General features: G+C 43.6%; 1 protein-coding gene across 1 annotated transcript in view; it reads left to right on the plus strand.

Moving 5' to 3' along the window:
- The window catches only part of AMDHD1 (amidohydrolase domain containing 1), a 426527-nt gene that overhangs the window by 44458 nt on the left and 354371 nt on the right, over positions 1-27698 (plus strand). Inside the window, exon 3 of the mRNA XM_069629827.1 lies at positions 8161-8225. Coding sequence (XP_069485928.1) covers positions 8161-8225 — 65 coding nt within the window. The remainder of the gene's footprint in view (positions 1-8160; positions 8226-27698) is intronic.

The following is a 27698-nucleotide window of genomic DNA, read 5'->3' on the forward strand; positions in this document are numbered from 1 at the left end:
CTGTCTGCTTAAAGGCTGGGAGACCAGCTTGTCATCCTCGCTATTGGGGCTGTTGCCTGTGAGGCTGAGCGGGAAGCATCTGATTCTGGCAGACCAGCCGACATCAGAACTGAATCTTGATACAGAGGTCAACCCCAAAATCTGTTGTGAAGCCAAAACAGGAGACCATTTCAAAACATCAGGGAAACCCTGTAACCAGAATAACCACAAAATGAACATGAACCCTAAAACTTACTGGAGCGCCAAAAGGGGAGAGAACTGCACCCGAGACTGGAGAGTACCCCGATACAGAGCGGTGACCACCGAAATGCAGGTTATGCCAAAACGGAGGTGACCCCCTCACCCCCCAGAACACGGTTTGAAGCTAAAAGGAGAGGGACCCTAAAACAGAACTCTGGAGCTAAAGATGGCCCAAATGTAATTTGTATGACAAAATTGTCACAAACTTCCAAAATCGGAAATGACTTAAAGTTAAAAAAGCAACCCCTAGAAGCCTCATCAAGGACTTTACGCTGACACAGAGACTCTTTGTCCAAACCTTGAGACCCAGGCGAAGAACATTTTTTAACTCTTGACATTTTCCTTCAGATTGGACAGTGCTTTAGCTAAATCATTCTTTGACCCAATTTAATTTCATAAAGCATTACGATATAGTACTGAACTAGTTGTCTTTTGGGCAGCTTCACCCCACCACAAACACAACAGAATGTTTCACACTTCACACACATTCCAACATAGTCCCATGATGTCCACAACCACGCCATATTACCAGTGGATGAGCCCACACACATTTGTCACCCCTGCCATGTGCTTTACAATCCCTCCAACCAGTTCAACTTCAACGCCATTCTTGATCAACAACTTTTCTACCTCAAACAAACTATCATCATGTTTAGGCCCAAGTGGCTCATGTGCCAAAGCAATCAGTCTTCAAAGCTACCGGTGGAGCTAGTCTGTTGCCTCAAATTCCAAACTGACGATGACATTTTATTAAGCATTGTTATAGCATTCTATTTCAGCTAGTCGTTATCACAGAAGGTGATCAGACATCCGTCTTTACACAGCCTCCAAGACTGAAGCCCTCAGATTTCCTACTTCGTGTAACCCTATGAGTACAATCTTGAACATTCCAGTGTCGTCCCCTGAAAGACCATTATTACCTCTCGATGTAAGGCTAAAAGTCCTGCACAGCACTGTGGGTGCCACTGTTACACTTCACAGTTCCGGTTGGAAATTCTTCCAAGTTGTTTAAGTGGATTATCCTCTGAGGCAAAAAATGTATATCAGAGAATCCCAATATTAGGTGCCTGTTGTTGTGGTTTTTTTAATACATTTTATTTATTTTAGCTTTTATCCTATCAGCAACATAGGCTCCTGAGGGCATTTGACGGGATTTGCTATGATGTAGTTGGGCTCCGAATATAGTTTCTATTCTCCACCGACGGCGCCACAACTTCTCTCTCCCACCCTTAGAGCATCCAAACTAGATTAAATGTTAACTTCTGTAGCATTCAGACTTTCAAATTGATCTTTATGGCCACTGTTTTCATAATGAGTGGTGGAGTGTCTTAGTGGAATGTATGTTGCAGTTAAGTTTCCTCAACCCATGTAGCTTATGAAGGCCCTGCTCCATCCCCCCACTCTATCCCTTCCAAGGTGGATATTTCAAGTGCTTCACATGGGAACTCTCTTCGATCATTGTATGCATTTTGTAAAATATGATAAACGATATTTGTTGTGTAGAAATGATAATGAAATATGTGAGGCCTAACGGAGCAGTTAAACTAGAAGACAACATAAGCATTTCAACTCGGTGAACAAGATGTGATCATTTTGTCCAAATTCAGCACGTTCATGTTGGCCAGTCTTAAAAGTTGACCCTGAGACATTCAAACCGCTGATGCTGGGAGTCTGTCCTATACGATGGCTGCGCGCTGACACAGTTAAGCGTACACTGGAGAATAATAATAGAAAATGAGCCAATCTGTGCTGGTAATGGTGTGGTGTTGGGGTGTGCAGAAGGGGTTGATGTGAGATCTAAAATTGACAAGCACTCTTAAGCGATGATACAGTGGTGTTGGGTAAGAATTTGTAGAGTCCAACTTGATGTTAGACTTATCTCTTGGTAATAGGTAACCTACCTTTTTACGATAGGCCTGCGCTACACAAATTGGTAGAGTGACTGAGCAGCCAGGCCTAAAAGGGGTAATGTGAGCTGTGGAGCTGTGCACTGTGCAATGAAATTAGTAAATACAGGTATTCAAGTAAACTCTTACACCGTTAGTTAAAGTATAAATATGTATTTATATATACACACAAGGATAATTAGACAATATTTAAAAAGCAGCAACTAATAATATTATTAAATGAAAAGTTAGCGTTCAGTTCAACGAGAGCAATACAGTAGGTGAGTAAACCTTTCTTATGCTAAACATGTTCCAGCACACTGAGTGACATCATTTGAGGTCAGTATTAGCACTTTTGTGATCACCATTGCAACATTGATTTTTAAAGAGGGAAAAGTTAGTCAGATCAGAGCATACTTGATAAGTAATGTTAGATTCTCCCAGAGGGATGTAGGCTTTCATCCCAGCAATAATAGTGTTCAACAATTAAAACATGTGAGGGAACACGCACTGCCAAAGCCAATATGTTCAGAACGGGGCCTTAGGGAGCCAGGGCAGCCAGTCAATGCGCCAGTACAAAGTTCTGATGCCCTCTTCTTAGAAAATGTTTTAAACTCGTCAGTAGTTCAGTAGAAAAATCACAGAAGCTCAAGAGGAGCCACCTTGAAGAAGGCACAAGCTGGGAGGCCAGTATAGGTGAGGTGAGCTCAACTCAAAAGGGTTTACAATAGTACTCCCCAAGCTCGGAATCACCCGAAATGGCAAAAGGTAGATGTATCCCAAACTCCACAGTACCTGAGAATTGAAGAATTTGTTCCAACTGGATGCCTTCCTGTTGCAGTGTGGCAGACCCTTGTTTCCTGGTCCTTGGTCGTGGTGACGAAAGGGAGGATGCCTGGTGGGCTACTACAGCAGCACTCGAGAGAGGGTTTCTGCAGTAATAGATTCTCCTGGATCCAGTGGCCTTTTGTGATTTTGGTGCCTTTTTCTCTGCGCCAAAGAAGAACGAACAGCTCAGTTTGGAAGTTATTTGATCCCTCTATCCTGGACTCTGATGAGTTGACTCTGGATGAAGATTTCCTGCTTCTGTAGGGCCATGTGGATTACCACAAAGTTTTTGGCCGGATTCGCACGTCCGAAGACAATGCACCCAATAATGGTCAGGGGTCCCCGGGCATTGGGATTCTGCAGCTTTGGAAAGCGACAGCAAGTCGGGGATTGCGCCAAAATGAAGCTTGTCTCGAGACTAGTTGGTCTCACCAGCCCAAGGGAGGAAGTCATCCTTTGCGGGTCTTCCGAGTCGAAATGAAAATGGGATCAGCACAGCTGCAGGGCTTCACCAGGCACTTAGCGGTCCAGGTGGGTGCTGCTGGCGTCCCTCCACATCTTCGTTGAATGTTGTCCTCTAGTGGTCGACTCTACCTCTAGTCCCAAAAACCTTGCCTTTTGAGCAAGTTCACAGCCCTAGGGCTGCCAATCGCTGCCCAGCAGGGTGGCTGTCCTCACGGACAGCCAGCTGGCCTATCAGAACCGGTTTCACTCAGGCACACCAAGGGCAGGGAAGTTTCGGGACCCTCCCTCACTTTCTGCTTTTCCAGACGCACTTGAGCCTGGGTGGGCTTCAGGGCAGAAGCCCGCCAAAGGTAAAATGCACAAAGGACTCTCACCTAGTTTAAACAGAGTAAAAGCCCAGAAGACACTAACTGACAAGAAATGGTGAAAAAAGAAGACTGTCCATTTTGGGAAAAATGTCACCCTTGGGTGCTGTACTGCAGCTGAGAAATCAGCATGCATATACAAAAGAAACCACTGCCACTAGCCATTCAAGTTAGTTGGTGTTACAAAATGTTACATGAGAAGTGGGATAAGGAGTTACTATGTAACCCCCCCAAGCACTCCACATAGTGGTGTGTGCTGGACCCACAAAAGAAAAGATAAGTAAGACAAAAGTCCTCTTCCTATTCTTGGGAACAGTAGTTTACCCAAGAAAATGTATTGACACATTAAGAGAAGTCCAAAAGGTGCTGTGTGTCACCATGCAAAAAACCGATGCCTATTGAGGTTAACGGACTCCATTAAACAGTAAGAAACCAAATATCCTAGTCAGAAAAATATATGGGGGGAAAATGTCCCACTCACTCATGAGTAAAAATTCAAAAGCCTAGAGTCCAGCAAAAGAGCTGGGGGTCTCTAAGGTTAAAGGGAATTGGCACAGAAATGGACATTCTCCCTAACAAGTGGCCTTGCTGCCTTGACCCTAGGACTGGTCCCTACGGTTGATCATTCCTGGAAACGTGGTTCCGTAAGGCAAATCCTGGAGGTCCATGCGGATACTAAGCGGAATGTCCAGAGGGCTGCACAGCATCCAAACTGCAATTCTCAGTCAATGCTACGAAACCGTAAAAAGGTTTACTGCAGATGATCCTTTGTGAACATGGTTCTAGGTGATGTACCCTCTTACACAGATGGTGGTGACGTGAATCGAACTACCATACCCCAAAGCATTCCATAATCGATGGGCCACTATAAAGGACACACATCTGAACCTCGTGATTTCCAGCTGGAAAGTGTCCTTTCATTTGGTGACTCTAAACCAGTGTTTTCCAAACTGTTTTATGTTGAATCCCCGTTACCCCCATCAATGTGCCAAAATATTGCGTTCTGGTCCCCCGAATGACATACTTAAATTTGCAATGAAAGGAAGTTATTGCAATGTCGTCTTCCCATGTGAAATAACCTTGCATCCCACTGGATGTACGCGGGGGTGGCAGTGGGGGGGTCAGTCCTCTCTTCTAGACCCTCCCTGACCTCCCCACATTTTATTCCAAATAACCTAGTTGATCTAGAACTAGTTGACGTAGAACTGCATGGAAAGCAATGCATTCTAAGGCAATGGAATCAACGCAGAGGTGATCTGGTCATATTTCTGCAACCTGGTAATCAAACACTGTGGTTTAAAGTGAAGAGGGGGGAAGCTTGACCAAAATTACCAATGAGAAGAGCTTTGCCTCTGCCCAGTCTTAATTGTTCTAGGGCCTGGAAAGCAGTAAAAAGTTTAGGAGAAAGGAAAGATTGTATCTCGCCTAATAAGTCAAATTGATAAAAACATGATGTATAAAATGGATCCAGTATCTAAAGCTGAATCCTATGGCGTTAACCGTGGTGACAAGTGCAGTGCTCTACACTGAACACCTATGCAGAGCACATCCCCCTGTCCTTTCAAGGCAAGCCTTGCCCATTAAGTAGTTTAGTTAAAAAAGTACGTTTGAAGTACATGTGATAATGTATAGGCATCTTAATTGTTAGTGTCTTCTGTCATTATTTCTTCGTATTTTGGACTCCAATATTTAGCAATTGTTTCTTTTGAATTACTTTTTTACTTTCACTTTTTGATTACTGTCCTACTCTGGAAGTACTTTTATGTTTTGGGTCTTTTTGTAACTTTATTGTGCACTTTTTACATTTATTTAAAATTTCCCTTTGGGGGATACCCACCAAATCCTTCTTTCTTTTCCTTGTTGTTTCACGTAGAAAAGGATGATTTCTATGAAAATGGCTTCTAACATGATCGAACACTATGTGCCTGGATGAGTGATGGCATTGAACTCTTTGAGTTACGTGTGTTGATATTCTGTGCATGTCCATGTGGGTTGAGAAGCGGACTAGTTGTCGATTGTTGTACCCTTTACTCGTAACCAGTGTCTGGATGTATCATGTAACCAAGAAGCTATACGAATAAACCTCCTATAAACTTTTTTTTTTTTAAACCTGTCTCCAGGTACTCCTTTCACCCAAGAAATGATCATAACTGATATATTATTTTTTTTATTATTATTTTGAACTTTACTCAGTTACGACTGAGTTTTGTCAAACTGATATCTTTCAAGAAAGCCATTTCTCAAATAAAATAGTTCCAAAATCCACTAATATTGAATAATCTTCACTTCATAGTCCTTTTTAACCGTAAAAGTGAAAAATTGCGTACACTCTTAAAAACCTGAGCCGACCACTGCAGTGCAGGACCGATGCTAAGTGAACATGGAACAGATAACCAGCATTCAACATAGGAGGGGATGTGGCCGTGGTGATGACAATCCGATTTATCCAAATTGAGTTTCAGAAAATAGATGTAGGATCCTCATTGATGGAAGATGGTCTCATTGTTGAAAGACGCTGTGTGTCACCATGTGATCCGCATTCTGGTGAATGGAAATGCCTTCCCCGCCTCCTCTTCCCACCAAAGATTCCATGCCGTTGTTAAGAAACATGGAAGATGCAACCAGGATTAGTCAAAGGAGGCAGTGACTCATAAGGCAGACAATTCAAATAGCTGTAAACTGTTTCAAAATAATCTCTGGCAAAAAAAGGTTCAAGCAGAGGCTTTCCATAACGCCCGAGGGAAAGGTACAACGTTTGACCATCTTGTTGGGATGCAAAGGTATTTATTTTACTGACCTCTGCGCGCAATATGTAGCAATGGGAGTGCATTCTTCCAGTGATAACTCTGGAGTCCGACCTTTTAAAAGGGGGATTCTTTTTTAGGTTACAGGTGTACACAGGAGGTGGGAGTTGCATGCATTCCAATCTCCATTATGTACTGGTCCCTAATAGCTTCCCCGGGGTTCACTATTATATCGCTATCCACATTCAAGATGTATCAGTATTGACGAAGAAATATGGATAACATACAACCCTTTACTGGGGGTCTCATTGGTGAGCCTGGGAAGCGAGAAGTTTGGTTCTCTCACGGAGCTCTTGTAGGCACAGGGAAGCGCCATTCGTGTCTCAAATCTGTGGAATTCACTTCATACGTGGTGAGAAATGTATGCATTTGAGGTGACCTTTGGCTTGTAATTATTGAACCATTAGCATATGGCATGTCCTCAAAATCAAAGCTCCGTCTCACTGCAGCCACGTTCATGCCAGACACGGCTATGACTGATGTGAAACACAGCTCAGTCTAACTCTAAGATGGCATTGCAAGACACGGATGCTGTCCGGAGGTGGAAGGGAGTGTGAACTACTAGCAACTGAGTTCCACCACTTTTATTGTTTAATGTTACTGGCACTTGTTTTGACAAACATGTTAACGCTTTCGGGACTGGAGCCTATCTCTTAGTTTTACTTGAACTCCTTTTAAAGCTGATCACTCCATGCGGGCACTTGCTGGGCGGCTAACCATTACGAAAAAAGGCACGCACGCCGTTCTTAAGTGTGAAGAAAAAAATCCCAAACCCTCACAGAAGTTGCAAAGACGGAAGCGCTTGCTTCTTTTGGCAATTACACCTAATAGGCCGTCTACCCCATCTCTGAATCCCTTTTAAAACATCATTTATTTCACCTGCTCAAAACCTTTAGCTGCCCATTTCACTACTTTCTTTTTGCTACACTTCTAACCCTGCATCAGCACCCGCCGCACTTCTACCTCACCCCTCCTTATTTAATATTATTTTCATGACCCTACTCGCCCCTCATTCACTACTCTAACTGCAGCCTGCTGCACGGAGCCAATACTTGAGGCGTTCTAAAGCTTATCGCCACTCGCTCCATCTTTGTGCTACAAGGCTATCGCTCAGTGTTTCCCATAATGTGCCCCTACTGCCGCTGTGCAATGTCATATTGACACTAGTACTCTGTGGAAGCACAGGCTACACCACTGGATCAGGGATGCTGCTTCTTGCAGGTGTTGCATCTGCTGCTGTCTCCCCCCCCCCCACCTGCATGCAGAACCACTATTCTACTGTCAGTATAACCCACAGTGCAGGACCGATGCTCTTTTTACAGTAATGTTTGAAGAGTTGCACTTGAAACTACATTTCTCAGCACCAAAAATTGCTGCTAGTTGTTCTTTTACTTCGTATTTTATTAAGTGTACATGCTTGTTTGACTTTTACCAAAGTAGCAATCACCAGCTGTTCTTCTGGTGTCCAATGGCACTTTGTAAATACTGGCACTTTTAATCATTTGCTTTCATAGAAAATGTGAGTTTTAATGGTTTTTAAAACTTTTTTTTAATCTATGTTCTTAATTCTAGGTCTGGTAGATGCACACACTCATCCAGTCTGGTCTGGTGACAGAGTTCATGAATTTGCAATGAAGGTACAATATGGATATTGTAGGCTAAAATGGAATTAAACTGTTACATTTATTTATTAAGTTTCCAATATTTTGTACTGTTATGATATGATGTGGCATTTATAACACGCATGTACACAAGTGTTTCTAGGCGCAACAAGACAAGGAGGGGGAAACAAAGGGAGAACGAAATAACGATTTTACTAGGCCTTGTGTCATTCAGGTTGTGCGTGTGCGGGGAATATGGAAGGGGAGAAGTGCCAGGGGAGAGGGAAAGGGGGAAGTGCAGTTTACCCACAAGTGCAGCCAGCGGGTGGCTCATAAGTGCAGAGAGAAGGGACTGTAGGGTTGTAGATACAGACCCTGAAGTGCTGGGGAGCCCGGAGGCAGTGCTAGGACAACTGGACATGCAGGAGCCTGGGCCCGAGTTCAGAGGGTGACCAGGTGACCAATGTGCAGAGCAGTCTGGTGCAGCAGCAGGGGAGAGGAAGAGAGAAAGTGGAAGAGAAAAGGAAGGTCTTGAGTTGCTTCCGGAACCGGAGGGGGTTCTGCTCAAGTTTGAAAGAGGCAGGGAGGCTGTTCCAGAGGGAGAACTTAGCTGAGGAGATAGATCTGCCCCCAACTCTCTGCTTGGAGAAGCATCTGACCCTCAGAGAGTTGGAGGTGGATGAGCGGAGAGCTGGAGTAGGGAGAGGTTTAGGAGGAGAAAGTTGGAGGTAGAGCGGTCCCAGGCCCCAGAAAGCCTTGTGGACGTTACAGAGGGTTTTGAACTTGATCCTTGCAGCCACGGGGAGCCAGTGAAGAGATTTCAGAGCTGGAGACATCCGATCCCCTGGCTTGAGGTCAAGGACAACTCATAAGTTGTAAATGTCGAAGAGTAGAGGCAGGAAGATTTAGAAAGAGGTTGTTGCAATAGTCCAGCCTACAGAGGACCAGAGTTCTGGAGACAGTGAGCGTCTGGGTGAAAGTGAGAAATGGAAGAATACCTCTGACGAGATGTTGAAAACAAGCATGTGGTTTGATGTTCATTTCCCATTATTGAAATTGAAAGATATACTACAAGCTATAAACATAAAATGTTCTTTTAATTTATCCAACAACTTATACTTGGCATGTTATTAAATATACAAAGACCTTCAGTTAATGGCCACGTTCATTAACTAATGCAAAGAACAATATGATAGATTTTGCATTGGCTGGAGTATGAAAGTCCTACAATCTTTTGAGTCCTTCCCGCAACAAATGTGGTTTGAGAACCTTTATGGTGCAGTTGTGTTATTATTTTATATTCAGGTATTTGAGTGCAGACCTAGGTTCAGGTAGCAACCAAGCGCTTTACAAGTCAAAGGGGGAAGACGCAGTGAGGGAATCGGATAGCAATGGATCAGGGAACTGGGTGCTAACAATGGGAAGGGGGAGGGTGAGTGATTTGGCAGCAATGATCTGCAAGCAACCAAGAGAGTAAACCAGGAGGAGCAGATCGCCCAGTTTCAGGTTAGAAGGGAAGGGGATGTGACGGTGAGGAGCTATTGCTTGAAGTGTTAAATTACACAGAGACAAGAGAGACACGGCTATATAAGATAGCAGTTTGAAAACCTTTATTTTAGGATAATGGGTTGGCTTAATGTCTATCTTGCCTTATCTACTTTGGGTATTCCCTTAAATTATGGTTCTAAGGATAGTCGAGTTCCGGAAGTCCCAAAACAAAATCAGTCTGTGTCAAACCTATGCTTGCCCCACTCTTGAAACAAATGTTGTGCTAGGTATGAACAGAAAAATAATGTTCCAAAAAGAAGTATAAAATAAGACTGGATTCAGGTGGCTTTATCGCTGTGTTTAGTGTTGCCAGTTCAAAAATACTCAACTTAGAAATGTCTTGGAGTCTTCTAGGCAAGGATTCTGTAAATTCAAATCAATTTAGTTCACACTAATGCTTAGGCCCGCTTGGGATTCCTTCCCCAAGCTTCATCAAACAAACAGTTTCCTTTAGGCCTCTCAGGGTTCCCTGCCCCAAGCTTAGGCCCCTCTGGTTTCAAGATTCACCACAAAGTTCACTTGGTAAAAGGAGTTCACTGTACCTGTTCCTGGTAAGTTCTTTAGGCTTCTCTGGGTCTCCTTTTCATGAACCCAGAAGCCCTCTAGGTCACACTTCTTCAATGGGTCTCTTAGGCTTCCCTCGCCCAAGCTTAGACCCTCGTGGGTACCTCTGTTCAACTGGTTTAATTGTATTTCCTTTAACATAAAAAGTTCAACTCACTAAAGTTCCACTTATTAACATCACATTTCACTTGGCTTTTTTTGGGACACCCTTCCCCACCCTGAACCATGTCCTTTTATCTTTTCCCTTTTATTAGATCATGCAGCTCCTTGTTCAGTTGGGCTCCCCTGATCGTAGTGCCGTTGTTAGACCGCACGGTTGACCCATTACAGGTCACGCAACCAGGTGCCTTGTCCTTAATAGAGTTCTCTCTTTTCCTTATAGTGGGGTCTCTACAACCAACCTGGATCAATCTCCCGCCTGGTGGCCACCCCAATGCTTATTCTGGGGTCTCTGTGGACAGCCTGGAGCATTCTCCTGCAAAGTGGCCACTCCAATTATTTTCCAACACTCTGCTTATTCTGGGGTCTCTGCGGCCAGCCTGGATCAATCTCCCGCATGGTGGCCACCACATTACTTATTCTGGAGTCTCTGCGGCCAGCCTGGATCAATCTCCCACCTGGTGGCCACCCCGATGCTTATTCTGGGGTCTCTGCCGCCAGCCTGGATCAAGCTCCTGCCTAGTGGCCACCCCAAAGCTTTTCCAATTTCTTTGTTTGTTGTCAACAATTTTCTATCAGTTTTGGGGATTTTCACACAGAGTCATTCAAAAATGTGTAATCATACACGCAACCACTATGTATCCTTGCAACAAGGGAGCAGCACGCCTCCCGGCTCCCTTCTTTGGACTTCTCTTCTTTGCTGGAAACAGGGTTCATTAGCCACGCTTCTCCTGGATGCTTCCTCACACAGACCCTCAGCGTCTCGGCGTCGCTGTTTCTTCTGGCTGGCCCTGAGCAGCAGCGGCTACTCAGCTCTCCTCCCATCTCGCTCTGCTTTACCTGACAAAAACTGGTTAAGGAACAAGAAGGGATACCCTGTTGAACTCAGCCATGCAGCCTCCCTTCTGCTCTCCTAACTGCTGCTCTCTACTCTGCTCTGCTGAGCGCTCCACCTTTTATACACCTGAGCCCTGTCATGAGGTTTCAGGTATGAGTTGTTGGCCTCCCTTCCCTGACTCCAATTAGGCCAATTAATGGCACATGCCTGACTCTTGGGTTTCTTTTTCTTCATCCCAGTGCAAGTGGTAGGTAATAGAGGCAAACAAAGGGGGGGTCTGGGAATCTCTCTACCAGCACGAACACAGCCCAATGACCTGTTCTTGGGTGAATAACCCCTGGGAGAGACTCTACCAAGTCTTTAGCTCACTGTCCTTTTCACAGAGAAGAAATTTCCCCGCATATCAGCCTTTGTCCTGCCCAGGGGCAGTCCAGCGCCGAAATGCTAGGCAATTCTCCTCTGAACAAGAGTACCATCAGTAACCCCATACACGTGTTTCAGCCTTGTTGGGCATCATCAGTGAGGTGAAACTGTTGCCTCTCTAAGAACAGTGAGCAAGGGGTCCACGTCTGGATTGCCCTGTTAACTTAGGGTGAAACCCAAAGTTAATGAATGCAAACAAAGGGGGGGTCTGGAAATCTCTCTACCAGCACAAACACAGCCCAATGACCTGTTCTTGGGTGAATAACCCCTGGGAGAGACTCTACCAAGTCTTTAGCTCACTGTCCTTTTCACAGAGAAGAAATTTCCCCGCATATCAGCCTTTGTCCTGCCCAGGGGCAGTCCAGAGCCGAAATGCTAGGCAATTCTCCTCTGAACAAGAGTACCATCAGTAACCCCATACACGTGTTTCAGCCTTGTTGGGCATCATCAGTGAGGTGAAACTGTTGCCTCTCTAAGAACAGTGAGCAAGGGGTCCACGTCTGGATTGCCCTGTTAACTTAGGGTGAAACCCAAAGTTAATGTATGCAAACAAAGGGGGGGGTCTGGGAATCTCTCTACCAGCACGAACACAGCCCAATAACCTGTTCTTGGGTGAATAACCCCTGGGAGAGACACTACCAAGTCTTTAGCTCACTGTCCTTTTCACAGAGAAGAAATTTCCCCGCATATCACTTCTTGTGCTTTGTAATGTAATTCTCACATAGGCTGTGAATCTGCTTCACTCTATTTGGATTATCTTTCCTCACACCCCCTTGTGGGGATGTCTGATCTCTGTTCCCGGAGATGGGCCAAGGTCTCGTTCAGCAATGCTGTGGCTTTTGTTTCTCAACTCCCTTCTTACTCGGTTTCTCCTCAGCACATGGCAGGCTACGCGCTCCTTCTACCCTGTACAGTGAGTTTCTTTAACCCCCACCTCAGGGGGTGGGGGGTTCTTCAGAGTCTCTAGCCCCAGGCGGCCTACAGTGCTGTTTCTCCTTGTTCAGTATGTTTCTTGCAACCCCTTGTGGGATCTTCAGAGTTTCAGTCCCAGTCCCAGGTGAGCTATGGGCTTGGTCAGCCCTGTTCTGTGTCAGCCTCACCACCATCCACACAGTATTCAGCCACATAACTTCTTTCCAGCGGCGGGACTCTATGCTGGAGTCAGATTCTCTGGCCCCTGCGGATCCACGCCCTCAACTCCTTGTTTGCACTGTCTGCTGTTCTGCTTTCCTTCTTTCCGTTCGGGTCTTATGCATCTACATGAAGGGACGCAGGTGCTTCTTTGCACACATCCTGCTTCAGCGGCCCCTGCCTTGTTGGAATCTCTACCTTTATTGAAGCTGCATTATTCCTCACGGTGCTCTTGGTCCACACCCACCACATCCTGTGGTTGGCTTTCGGTTCTTCGTCGGATGGACTGCCAACCCCCTCTGCGTCAGCCTGCTCTCGCGTTCTCCAGCTGATTCTCTCCTCTTTTGCTGGCTTCCTATTAGGATTAAGTTCCTCCCTAGAAAGGAGATGAAGATTCCATTAGTCATCGGTCTTGCCAGGAGGCGGTAACGAGTACACATCAGAACCCCAGCCATTCACTTTAAAGGGGCTCTGTACATTATTCCCATATAACCAACAAACATTGGGGTCTTGAAATGCAAGGGAGGAGGGATTGAACCCTGACCTGGACATTCTTTGTCCCCCTACGGTAGGGGGCAGTCACTCTCAGTGGGATCCTTCTTGCCCTGAACCCTAAGGAGGGTATTGCGTAGCGGGCTCGCCTCTCTAGTCCCAAAGGGGGACAGGCGGTTCCCCGTTTGGGGAGAAGGGACAAATTCCCTGGATTCATCACATTATGTAATTTTGACAATTTATTGGGGGTAAAATGAAGTTTGTATTATTAAATATTGATCTCTTTTCATATTAGCAGTAACAGTGCCTTGTGTGTAGTTTCTTTATGCTTATCCATGTGTTTATTGATGATTTATATTGTTTGATCACTAATAGTCTTAACCTATTTGTTTACCAAATAGTACTAAATGAATACAAGGAAAGAGAAGCACCAAATACCATTTAGCATTGTCAATTTAGCATTGTGCTAAAATATGAAGCATTTCATGAACACACAGAGGCTTCATCTGTTGACTACATTTGTCTAGAGAAATCTTTGTTGGTGTTTTTATCAAGCCTGATATAGTTTGCTCTTCAGTTCTTACTCTCTTCTCATTATATATATATTTCAATGTATTAAGTAGATTTAATTATTCCAAGTAGAGTGGAAGGATTTATGTTTGAAAGATTCAGGTACTCTGACAGTGTGGAATTAATAGAACACACATGACTGATGAAAGTTCAAGACTTTTATTGTATCAAAAGGAGGGCTTGGATTTACTGATGGGGCGGACAATTCCAATGGGACAGCTGGGGGGGAATAGTATTGTTTGGTATAATTACATGTGTATCCAGGGTTATTTCTACACAGGATCTAATGTCAATGCCCATATTGCTCATTTTGCAGTAGGTCTGAATGCTCAAGTCCCAACTTCCTTAGTCTCAAACGGTTCAGAGAATGGAACATCCAGCTTCCTGCTTCAATTCCTTTCAGGTTGCTTCTTGGTCTAGATATTGTTACCTTCTGATCACCTTCCTAGGCTCGTGCAGAGGTATCTGCAACACAGACCTACCAGCAAGTACTTATTCCCCTTATCTTAGGAGATCAACTATGAGCAGGAATTCCCCCCTCCACACTGCCCCCACCCTGGCTACTGGCTGGAATGAAATAGTTCTAGCCCACTAGCCAAGGGTTGTCCGCGTGGGCTTGAGCCCACAATAGGCGCTGACTTTCCTCGTGTCTCTGAATCACAGTAACCTGTTGGTGTCTGGGTTGTAGACCCCAACTAGCTAGCTAGCAACAATTCCCTCCACCTGGCAGCTAATGGCTTCTTCCAGGACCCGAGTTATAGCCCCAAGATTATTTACGACAGGCTTTCTGCAGCTTATCCTGCTGGCTCCCTGGCTCCTGTCTGGAATTGAGCTTTAGCTTTGACATCTTGCGCTCTACGGTGTGCTGTATTCTACTTGACCACTGTCCTTACTCCCCCCACACTTTGGGTCCTTCCGCCTCTTTTTATATTGCTCAGCCCATTCTGAATGTACTAGTATTGCATCATTTTCTTGTATTGTGGCTCTCCCTCATCTCTGTGATCAGTAATTACTTGATTGTCGGTGAGCATGGGGGCCAAGGGCTTTAATACCTCCTCTGCCATCTTGGAGTCTGGTGGAACCTTCCTGGCACCTGCATGGCTCTACACCTTTTGTTATCCCCAAGCAGCTCTCTTCTCACTTCTCTTGTATTAATGCAGTTCATCGCTCCCCAATCGCCCGATTGTCTATTGACCATGTTGAGTATTCCCATTAACTATATTGAGTATTCCATTTATCTTGTGAGCCACTTTCAGTCTTTGTCTAGCGCTGAAGTATGTGAAACACCAGTATGAATTAATAAAACCTTCACCATGATATAACCCTTGGTATGCAGCATCCAGTGTGATTCCTTGACAAAGGATGTTGGCAGGGGTACAGAGACTTTCAGGGACTTTCCCAATATACCGCCTTCAGGGGTTGTATTGTGGAGCAAACTGCTTCCCCTGAACCTGAGGGTCTCTTGGTCCTTTCCAACCAGCCTCCTACACTTTGCCAGGATATTTATAAATGTGCTTAATTTTTGTAAAGAATTTAGGGTTAGAATATTTTCTAAGTCGTTAAATGACTGTGACAAAATAATTTCTTGCTGGTAATCTATATGCTATGCCGGGTTCCAATAATAATTAAAATAATGGTTTGATAAAACAGAATCGTTTTAGGATCATTGTTGTGAAATAAGGACAGCCTTCCTTCAATTTTGGTTGGGTTTGCTTTTTCAAAACAATATGACATTTGATAATGCCAGATATACTTATTAACAGCTTGTTACAGTTGTGCAGTAAAAATGGTACTCTTGATAGGTAATGCTTGAAAAAGAAACAATGGGCCCTAATTCTGACCCTGCCGGTCCGGACACAAGGGTGCCGGTAAGCTTACCGGCACCCTTGTTTCCGGACCAGCATATTACAGGTCTTCCTGCCAGAGCCGCCGTGCCCGTCAGGTCTGACCCTGCCGGGTACAGTGGCCACGTTAGGCAGACCCGTCACGGAAGCACTGGCACGCTTAACAACGGTGCCAGTGCCTCCGTGTACCCATTCCCAAGGAGTCCTATGGGACTCCATAGGAATGTGGAACAACATTTTACCGGCATCTAGCTCCCGGTCTGCCAGGACTTGTTGTCCCGGTGGCACCGGGAAGCTAGGTGCCGATAACATTTACTTATCTGGCGGCAACCTGCTGATAGCACCGGCAGGTTTACCGCCGGGCTTATAATGAGGTCCAATGTGTAACAAGAGCATAGATTGTACCACTTTTGGTCTATCCTGCTTTAATTTAGCCTTTTCATCGATTTACTCAATATAATCCTTCATATTTTTAGGCAATACTTATCCCTAACTATTGTTAAGGTTGTTTTAGATCTATATTAAAGTTAGGATTGTAGAATATGTAGGATGTTTAGCCAGGTTTGCTTTATATGCTGATGTTAGTCAAAAACCATCTAGGATTTCTTCTAAAAAATTAGCCATTCTTCCTGAAACCTTTTTGGAAAATTTGATTTAGGTAATCAGCACAAAGCCAAACTTTATTTGCAAAATGAGTCCTAGTATACTGCCTGTGTAAATATTCACACCAATGTTTAATTTTAAAAAAGGTAACCAGCAAAGGGGAATCGCTGCCTTTTTCCTCTACTAAGGGCAAGTTTCAGGAAAATGTTTAGTACCAAGAATTCTGGCTCTGCGTTTCAATGGTGACGTACTCCGGGATAAGGCCCATTTTTGGCATTATAGTTCATAATGCATAAAATGCTCATCTTATCAAAGCAGTTTTGGCTTTCAAATGTAGTAATGTGTGGTTGCCTGCCGTGCCCAGCTATCTTTGTTGTTGAGTTAAAACAATGAAACGCATCTCAGGCCACACAATTTGCACTAAGCATTGACAAGTGATAATCCAGTTCTGGCAAGTAAGACCTGGTGTGCTTTGTGCATTGGAAGAACTGACAAATGCCATGGGGTGCATGATTATTTTGCCTGCCTAGAAGCTTGCATCTCGACATTTTTCCTTCTGCAACTTTATTCCTTTTAACATAGCATTGTTATTTCAATCCTATCGCCATAAGTAGTCGCCTTTGTAGTGTTCCTGCTTGCTATCAAGATTTAACAAGAAGATTGCCTAAGCAACACGCATTTCTTTTCTTTATTTTAAAAAAATCGTGATATTGGCTTCACTCCAACTCTCGATCTGTCCTGTGTCTCCAGTAAATGTAAACCAATCCTTTAAAATGTAAGTCCTCAATAACTTTTTTTTTAAAACCTCCAGCAGTCCATTGGAGCACCACAGCCTTGCTAGATGTTAATCTGTGAGCATCAGCCTCCATTTATTTAACCATTGTTTGTTTTACTAGCCAGCAGGTTTTGTTCTGCTCATTTTGTATAATGTTCTTCCGTATCTAGCAAAAATGATTTATTTCTGGAGCTAGTCGAATTTAGATTTTGTTTCATGCTTCACTTGATTGTAGCCACGTAATCTAAATGTTTATCACTAGATTCCTACAGGTTTTCTTTCTTTTTTTTCCTCTCCGATTTTTGCATGTTTGTCCTTTTATGCATTTATGTTCCATTCTGTTTTAAAAAAATGCTTGTTATAATCCTGATGTTTCACGAAATACCCGAGTTGTAGTCTGAAGTCTTTTATTTTTTCTTTTAGATCTTTTTGAATCGGTTTTCCTATGATTACTGGGTTGTTTTCCTGATCATTTACGTTGGACTTGCCCCATCACAGATAATCTGCTTTTATTGCGTCCCATTGTATGGCGCAGTTAGGAGAGGCTTATTTGCATTCAGAATAGCACTGGGGTTTGGAATACGCATTGTTTTGGGACATCAGTGGTCCATCTGAAGTCCAAATTGCTGAAACAACAAACTACTGTTGGGTGTCATTTTAGTGGCTAGTGTCCGATCAATTCTCAAATATGATCTGTGTCTGTGAGTAAAACAAATATTTCAGGTGGGATTAATTTCAAATATCTGTTAGTTAAATGCTTTTTCTCTGTGTTTTAGGCCTTTTGAAATTATTCCATCTTTTGCTTTAATGGTCCGTCTTGCTTTTTTTTGCTAATCATACAATCCAACAATTAATCAATAGAGCTATTATAGTCTCCTCACAAATAAGGCACCAGACTTTCTCAATTCTGCTACAGTGTTATACAAGCAGTAGCCCCAATCCTGATTTCGAATTTATTACCTTTTTGTAAACATTTGGTTAATGAGTCCAATTCTATTAATAGACATTACCCTTTTATACTTATTTGATCTGAAAATGTCTGGTATGCTGAATATTTTAGTGCTTACACAGTCTGGATAATGTTGTTGGGTCCCTCTGGTGTGTAAACCATTTTCCTACTGAGTAGGTGAGTCTCCTGCAATACAATATTATGGTTTTGCAAGTATTAACACATTGTCATCCTTTTAATTAATAGGTAGTTGATGTTCCATGAGATGTATTTAAAATTGACTTGTTTCAGTTTTTTAAATTTACCTTTGATTCCCCTGGCTGTTTGATAGGTTTCTCCAGTGTTTCTGCTTTATTGTTTTTGTTTAACTTTGTCCCACTCGCCAACCCTCCGTTTAGTACAACCTTCCCCACTTGGGCTGCCTGATTCTGCAGCCTGTGTGCTCTTGTACTAATCTCCTTTCACCTTTTGCTTGTGTTTTTATCTGCACTTTTGTATTTCATTATAATTGGTTCATTCTTTTTTTTCTCCATCTCTAACCTTATATGTGTTTTTATTCTGAGCCTTTTTCTTCTGGTTGTTGCATTCTACTTAGATTAATTGTTCTCCTCAGCAATACCCCTGTGGCCTCTGCAGCATCTACCATATTAAAGTGCTATTCTTTTATTTCTTAAGAATGTTAAGTCGGGGGGCTCTTGTGAGGAGTTGGTTGCACCCAGTGATTAGAATTTTGTTATACATGTCCTCAATGGCCCCCTTCTCTCTGAAGTGCTAGCGCTAGTATATGGATGCCCAACAAGGTTTGTTGTTTAGATTCTTTGCTTAGGTGCTAGTTCCCAAAGTACATCCAGATTGTTCATGTTTTGCGGTTCATTAGGACTTTGTCTTAAAAGAACTATGTGGCTTCTCTATGGTGTATTCCATCCCAAGTAAAGCTTTATTTAAGTCTGTGTGTGTGTGTGTGTGTGTGTGTGGGGACCTAAACCCAAGTCCCCACATGGTAATGACTTAAAACAACTTAAAAGATATCTGTGCCAATTTTTAGAACTTTTTAAAAAATGGCTTTGTGGGGACCTGTGTTTATTTTGGTGTGTTGATTTTTTACTCAGCTCTGCCCCCGTAGGCTGGGTGTGGTATTGCAGTCATCAACACGCGGACAGGAATTTAAACACACTTGATAAATCAGATGCCCTACATGCTTAGGCAGCAGACAGCAGATTCATGGGAACCATTTATACACAAATTCAATTGTGTTTTAAATGGCCTGAACTCTGCGTTTAAATGTAAAATAATTAATTTAAGCTGTTTTTTGTATGTTTACAGAATTGGATATAATTGATACGCAACATAAGTCTTCCCTCATTGCACAACACACTTCCAGATTTATTTTAAGCATTGGCTACTTTTGTAACAAACCAATCACAATGTGACTTACTTTACTTCCTTATTTTTCTGTGATTTTGTTGAAGTCCCCATAGGGGTGGTGTGTGATAATGTTATGTTATGTTAACGGTACTTATATAGCGCACCGTCACCAACAGAATTGGTCCCCAGGCGCTCTGGAGGATCTGTAAATGGGAAGGTGGGATGGGTTAGTAAGGTGAAGAGGGCGTAGGATAGTGAGGAGTGGTGTACTGTTGGCAGCTTCAACTCGGTAGACACCGGGTGCTGAGCTTTGGTGCGAGTATTGGATCGGTGTCAGTCCGCGTGTGCTGTTGGTGCGGCTTATGTGTTGTTGCAGTGTGGTGAAGTGCGTGCAGCTGGTTGTGCGAGAGATGGTTGTGTGAGTTTTTAAGTATGCAGACAGTTAGAGTTTATATTGGTTAGTGGGTTAGGTGGCATTTAACATGCAAGCATTCACAGTTCTGTCTAAGTGTAGCACGTGCTGACCTACACAATTCAGTCTGAGTGTGGCACTCACCAACCCTCACAATACCATCTAGATACCACACAGACCAATGTTCATAATTCTATCCAAGTGCGGGACATGCCAACATTCTCAATTCCTTTTAAGTGTAGTGCTTGGCAATCTTCATAATTCCGTCTAGGTGTGGCACTCGCTAACATTCACAATCCTGTCTAGATACAGCGCAGGCTAATGTTCTCAACTCTAAGTGTGGCACATGCTAACATTCACTGTGTTGCTACCCAATCCAGGGTATTACCCAGAATATCTGTGGGAACCTTAATTAGTTGCTCAAAGGCCAGGCTGTCAAATGTCTTTTCCAGATTACTCTGCATTGCGTTATTTAGGGTGAATTGATATTGAATTCCACACTGTGAAGACAACACATTATGTGCACTGATGTCATCTTGTCCACACTGTGAAGACAACACATTATGTCCACTGATGTCATCTTGTCTATAGTCTGATATGTGAATTAATTGAATGTTGGCATCACATTTTGTCTGATTATACAAACATATTCACAGGTTTAATGTTTAATTGATACTAATTTGGTTTCATTACAAGTTCATCTCTAAGGGTCAAAGTGGCAGTACTGGAATTGCTGCCACGTTGATCAATCAGTTGATATAAGGGTTATTGAAAATGGACGCTAAATCCTCTGGTGCAATTAACCCTGAAGAAATTAGCACTGGAGGAATAAGCAATGAAAACCAGTGATAATTCCCCCGGGGCTAAATCCTCCAGTGGAATTAGAGCTGGAAATAATAATGCTAATTCCATCCTATCTTCAGGTTAAAATACTGAACGAAACACTGCCAAAAATAGTGGCCGATTTAACCAAAAATACCCAAAAGGCGAAGGAAAATGCATTCAGGTGATGCAAATGAAGCCACAGATGCACCCAATTGGCCATACAAAGGTATGTGCACATGAATGTAATGATGTGGAAGTCCCCATAGAGCCTATATGATGGTACTGAGTCCACCAAAAGGATGGTGTGTGGTCATGTTCAGGTCCCCACTGGGATGTTGTTTGATGACATAGAGGTCCTCACAGGGATGGTGTGTCATGGCATATTAGGCCCCATAAGAATAGTTTGTAATTATGCTCAAGGTCTCAGTAGAGATGGAATGCAATGATATTGAAACCTCCATTCACGAAAGCGCTGAGACTGGAAGCAGACCTACCTCTTTCCTCTACACCCTACCTGGCGTTGCGAGTGCTCTCACAGACTCACGCCAGCAACGATCATCACGACGCGCTTCCTGGAGGAGGCGCGGCATCGCTTGGACACGTGATCTGATCACGTGATCTGGGGCGGATTCAAAGGACGGAGATTACCACCCTTGCGGCGCTAGGCCCGGCAGGAGACAAGCCCATCGGCTGTTGTGCGGCTGTTTGGCGGTCTGAGGTGCACCCAACAGGTATTTAACTAGCGCGCTTCCCGCGCACCTATACCAGCAAGCAACAAGTATAACAACTGTAATGAGACTGCGCAGCTCGCCTCTCGAAGAAGACATGGATGTACAAGAGGGGTCCTACATAGAAGCAGAGTGCGCGCCAGGGAGGGGGGTATCCACTGTCCCTGAAGTAGATTCAGTAGACACACAGGAGACGCAAACCCTTACTGATGCACAACAAACTCCAGCGGAAAGGTTCCCAAATATCAACATTCAAAAAATATGGAAAAGAGGGTTAGAGTACACTCTGACAACTGAAAAAATCCAGACAAGAATTAATGATCACTTCCCTAGGAAAAGGAACAAGAGCACCAATGACCTAGAGGGCTTTACTGACACTACCTGGCATTTACCATCACATAAATCTAATACCCAGGCCACAAGCACACCAATGGAGGACTCAGAAGCAAATACCACCCCAACAAACAAAACTCAAGGTTCCAGGGCAATCTTACTGAGAAACCGCAGCCAACAAGAAGAGCCTTTGGCCATCTCACCAGAAGGCCCTCCATTGGCACCAGAAAACACATTGGCAGCCCTGAGCTATGTTTTAAACTCTCTGGTCTCAGTGTTCGAACTACTGAAAACAGAGGTGCAAATACAAGCAGGACATCTCTTGGAAATGTCGCAAGAAATTGCGAAAAATGAATCATCTATGGTCGCTGTAAACAATATCTTGAATAGTATCCTGATTCCAACTCTAAAGGAAACACAAACAGAGGGCATCAAACAGGGGCTAGACATCGCCCAAATTCAAAGCTTACTGAAGGAGGGGGCAAAAAATAACTCAACCACTCATAATCTCATAAAGGCAATCCCCTCGGAAATTCAAAAACTGCAAATACAGAACAAGACTCTAAACGAAGAAGGGCCAAAAGATCCCTTCGATGATACACCACTCTCAAATTCAATCTTGGAAGAATTTCGAAGGTTGGCAAATGTGGATATTGATTATATAGAAGTTCTTAACAACAGCCCTCATAAAACCCAAGAGGAGGAAGGAAAGAAAACCGATAGTATAAATCAAAATATCGAGGCCCCACAGATAACGAGAAGGAGGAAATGTCACAAAAGGGGAAAACAAAGAGAGACCACCTCTTCCCAACCTTCAGGGGAAACAAGGAAGAAACCCAAAAACCAGAAAAATAAGGCAAAAAAGAAAGCAGGGGTAAATTTATTCCTGAAAAACCTCACTACTCCCACAGCTGAAAAGACAACTGATCCCATTGTCATTGCATCTCCAGCTACTAACCTTTCACAATCATCGAAAACACAGGATGCCCTCGTAAGCAAGAGCGCCCCTGAGACAACCCAGGGCAAAAAGACGTGCTCAACGGGCAGAGAGAGTCCTAGCAAAACCAAGGTTCAAACATCAAACTCTGGGATGCAAACGGATCTCATATTTCCATTACCTGCAGCTCCCGTTAACCAAAAAAGCATACCGGTTACTACAAACATCAAGATGGCTCCAATATTTCTAAAACAAAATTTAAATAAAGAACCAAGAAAGGAACCTGGTGGGGAGCCCAAGCAAGCATTGAGAAAAATGGCCCCTATTTTTCTGAAGCCGTCAGATAAAAAAGCTCCTGCATTACAAGAAAGAAACACACCTCCCGGGTCAGCCAGCAAAGAAGTGACATCACCAAGCCCCTTACTCAACGAAGGAGTTTGCTGGAACGGGTCCGGGAAATTTATAAACCTGGAAAGGTATCCTCAAAACGGAGAAAGAGAGGGAAACGAACAAAAACAACAAATCCCCATAGCAAGAAATGAGGAATTAGCGGCATCGAACTTTACAATCCCAAGGTTGTGGCTTAGACTAGAGAATCAGAGTACAAGGATATCACTATGCAGATCCGTCCTACTGTCAGAAATCCAAAAGAACTATAATCTCTATCTTTTTGATTCAGAGGACATTGAATATTTAGCCTTCCCATTCAGGGAGGATAAATTCTTTGTGGAGATAGCTCTCACCTCAAGAAAGGCACAACAGGCGCTCATTAATAATAAAGACGATCTGGCTAAAGAAGGGCTTTGGGTATATGAATCAGAGGAAGAAGGAATGTATGGAAGTTACCGGTGGCATAACCAGACCGCAGAAGAACCTGCACCCACTGCTGAGGGCACTGCCGGAACTTATGGAGGGCCCCAAAGCAGTGCAACAAGCAGCCGCAGTTTAAAAGAAGACCTGATAACTAAACTCCCAGAAATCATCTCGCAAATCCTCCAGAAACTGGGCGAGGAACAGAACAGTCTTTAGTCAGAGAGGCCTTAGATTAGTCTCATGGAACACCAGAGGCCCAAGCTTTTTGAAGAAAAAGCAACTCAAAAACGACCTCTTAGAACGTAATGACATCTTATTATTTCAGGAAACATGGTTAGCTAATCCTATCGAGATAGAGGGCTTCACAGTGCAAAACCTCAGGGCCTCTCAAAAAGCCAAAGGTAGACCAGCAGGAGGAATGCTAATAGCAACTAAAAATTCCGCCATTAAAAACGTGGTCACGCTATGCAATAATCCAGTGGGCATTCAGGCCACTAAAGCAGAGATAAGACAGAATGACTGTCAGGCCAATCTCATTTTGGTAAATATCTACTGGAACCCAGCCATTTCCAAACTCCGAGACTTCATAGGAACTCTAAATGAACTCTTCTCTAGGGTTAAGATGATCCACAAAGGAGCACAGATCATTGTAGCAGGAGACCTAAACACAGATCTCATCAGTGTAGGGAACAGGAAAAACAGCTCACCTAAACACAGTACTACACAGAAAGGCAAACAATGGCGGGACTTCTTCCAATCATGGGATCTTGACATGCTATCTATAGACGACAGCAGTAAGGACAAAATCGGACCAACATGGCGGCAAGGAAGTTTGCAATCAACAATAGACTATATCTTCACCTCTTCATCACTTACCCTGCACCAACATCATCTCAACTTAGATTGGGAAGGGGGAAGTGACCATGCAAGGATGGAACTCTACTTTCCTGAAATTCAGAGTTCAGCAAACCCACGCATTAGACAGGAACTGGAGGGCTTTAAAGGGAAATTGAAAGCACTTAAGTACAAACATGGGGGGGTAAACTTGAATGATCAGCTAGCAATTATTCATCCCTCGATAGTGGCCGAAAAGTGTCATCCAGAAAAATTCGGAAAGTTCATATGGTCCACCTGCCGACCAAGCGAAGTACAAACAGTGGGGAAACAGACACATCTCCACCACTTCGACGAGGAAACCTTCAAAAGGAAAAGATGCCTGCGACAAACACTGCGAAGTATAAGACAGACCAGAGCAGAAGATCCCGTTGGCTGCATTCAAAAACTCAAAAAAACCAAACAAATCTATAGAAACTGGTCTAAGAATCACAAACATTTAAAAATACAAGAGGATGGGGAGAGAATGCTTTCGCTTCTTAGCACAAATAACTGCAGAAATTTTTGGGCAGTCCTAAATCAACTTGAAACTGGCCAAAACAGTGCTCTTTGCAACTTAGTGTCGGAATGCAAGTGGGTAGAACACCTGGCCAAGAACTTCGGAGCAACAGGCTCAAGAGACATTAATATCAGCAACATCACCTGGTCTCTGGATTTTACCGTAGAAGACATTGAAGAATTAATTACATCATCCTCTACCTCGAAAGCCGCAGGGCCGAACGGCCTCACATACCAGGTGTTAAAAAATCAGCCAAAACTTTGGTCAAAACTGCTATACTATCTCTTTCAAGGAATAATGAGGGAAAAAACTTTTCCTCCATCGTGGAAGAATGCAGTGATGATCCCATTCTTCAAAGGGGGTGACAGGCTAAGTCCAAAATGCTATAGACCCATAGCCCTCTCGGATATAGACAGCAAAATATTCATGAGAATATTGATGAGGGAACTTTCCCTTTGGGTAGACTCAAACGAAATTCTCCCCCCGCACCAAACAGGTTTCAGGAAGGGTCTTTCTACCAGCCTTAATGGCCTTACACTGAACCTGTTGATCGAAAGCTCGAATGAGAAAGAAGGCTCGCCGTTGTATGGGGCATGGGTAGATCTGTCCAGGGCATTTGACATGGTGGACAGATCACTCCTATGGCAGAAAATGAGCAAACGGGGAATTCCAGCCCCCCTGCTGGCTATGCTCGTTGAACTACATAAAAACACTACGATCAGAGTGAGGCTGGATGACGCCGGCAACCTCTCAGAAGCAATCCAGGTTCTAAAAGGGGTACGACAAGGTTGCTTGGGTGCACCTTTGCTTTTCAATCTTTTCCTCTCAGACATAGGAGACTTCTTGGCCTCGGCGTCGCTGATCTGTCCCAGGATCAACAGCAGAAGAATTCACTGGCTGGCCTATGCGGACGATCTCGTTCTCTTGGATGGATCAGCATTAGGACTGCAACATCTCTTATCTAAACTCAATGAATACGCCAAGTTAAATGGCCTTAAAATAAACCCACTAAAATCTAAGGTCCTGGTTTTCAAACACCCAAGAAAAAAGGTAACATCAAGGATCTGGGTTTTGGATAACGAGGAAATTCCCAGAGTAGATGAGCTAATATACCTGGGATACGAAGTCTTAGCCCATCCAACTGTAAACAAGGCGAATTCATCCATTCACAACAAGACCTCGAAAATCATTGCGCAAATGAAAAACCTAAATGGAAAATTTTGTAAATTTTCATTGTTACCACTCAAGAAATTCTATGTAGGCAAAGTAGTTCCTGTCCTCCTCTACGGATTGGAGGCAAAACCTCTGCTGTGGAACTATGATTGGTACAAAATCGAGGGCCTTATTTGGAAATCCTCCATTAGGCTTCCAATGTGTACATCGTCAGCTAGTCTGAGGTTCGAATTAGGCTTGACCTCACTGAGCTGCTACGCAGAGTGGAAACTCCTCTCACTATACCGTAATATAATCACAGCCAGTGAGGCCACCCTCTTTTTCGACATAAATCAACATCTAAAGAAAGCAAAATCAAAACAGCTATCGAGCCTAGAAAAGAAGATCGGACAGATTCTGCATAAGCTTGATTTAACAACAGAAACCCTGCTACAAAACCCTTTGAAAGTAAAAAAAAACCTAAAAATGGCTGACTGGATCGACACAATCACAAGAGTCAGAAACTTAAAATCACTGAACTATTTCCTGATAGTAGACATGAAACTGGGAACCATGCCACGCTATCTGGAAAAATTCCCAGATCGTGAAACAAGAAACAGTTTTCTCAGACTACGTCTGAATTTAGCCCACACAGGAGAAATACTGGCTCAAAGAAACCAGGGAGAGAAGGCAATAAAATTCTGTGAAATCTGCAAAACTCCGAACCTCCAAACCTTGAAACACTTGCTATTGGAATGCGAAGGCACATGGGCCATAAGAGTGTCTTTTCTGAGGAGATTCGTCAGCAGAGAAGAGAGCTTAATCCAAGATGCATTCTGGAACAGACTGATCTCCGGCCAGGAAATTATGCTCACTGCTGCGATAGTAAAAGTATCAGAGGAACTCACCATTTTAACAAAGCATCAAAAGATGACACAGTCTAATGAGCTTCCTGGTGGTCACTCATTGGCCTTTCAGGATTTTTAGCTACTCCCTGGCTTCCGAGAACCGTTAGTAATTTTATCTAAGGAAATGCACTATGCTTTTGTAAAGGTTTTCTTGTAAAACCAAAAACAAATAAATAAAAAAAAAAAAAAAAAAATTGAAACCTCCAACTGGATGGTGTGTGCTGATGTTGAGGTCCCCACAGGGTTGATGTGTGATGATATTTAAGTCCTCACATGGATGGTGTGTGCTGATGGTGAGGTCCCCACATGGATGATATGTGATGATATTGAAGTCCTCACATGGATGCTAGGGAGAATTCTCTGTAGAGGCTAATTTCCCGAACCTAGTGAGTCCCCCAGCAGCTTTGATGGATTTTTGGGGTTTATTTTTTTCTCCTACCAAGAATGAGACTCTTTTCCTCACACTCTTGGACATGATTTGAGGTGTTCCTTTGACTATCTATGTGTTTGATGGGCTATGGGGGTCTTTCACCCCATAGGGTTTCATGTGTTTTTTTCTATGTGTGTTACAAAGCACCCTCCGTGCAGTAACACAGGAATGTCATAGTGGCTCCCAAACATAGACTTCATACCCTGGGACTGACTACTGTCTCCCAGGGCATGTAAAGTGACCATTGGCTTTACTAGTCCCAAATTATTAACAGAACCAGTACATACCATCCTATTGTGGACGTACTGGTAGGGGCA

This window comes from Ambystoma mexicanum, chromosome 12, assembly GCF_040938575.1.
Source record: "Ambystoma mexicanum isolate Mex_15411 chromosome 12, UKY_AmexF1_1, whole genome shotgun sequence".
Taxonomy (NCBI): Eukaryota; Metazoa; Chordata; class Amphibia; order Caudata; family Ambystomatidae; genus Ambystoma; species Ambystoma mexicanum.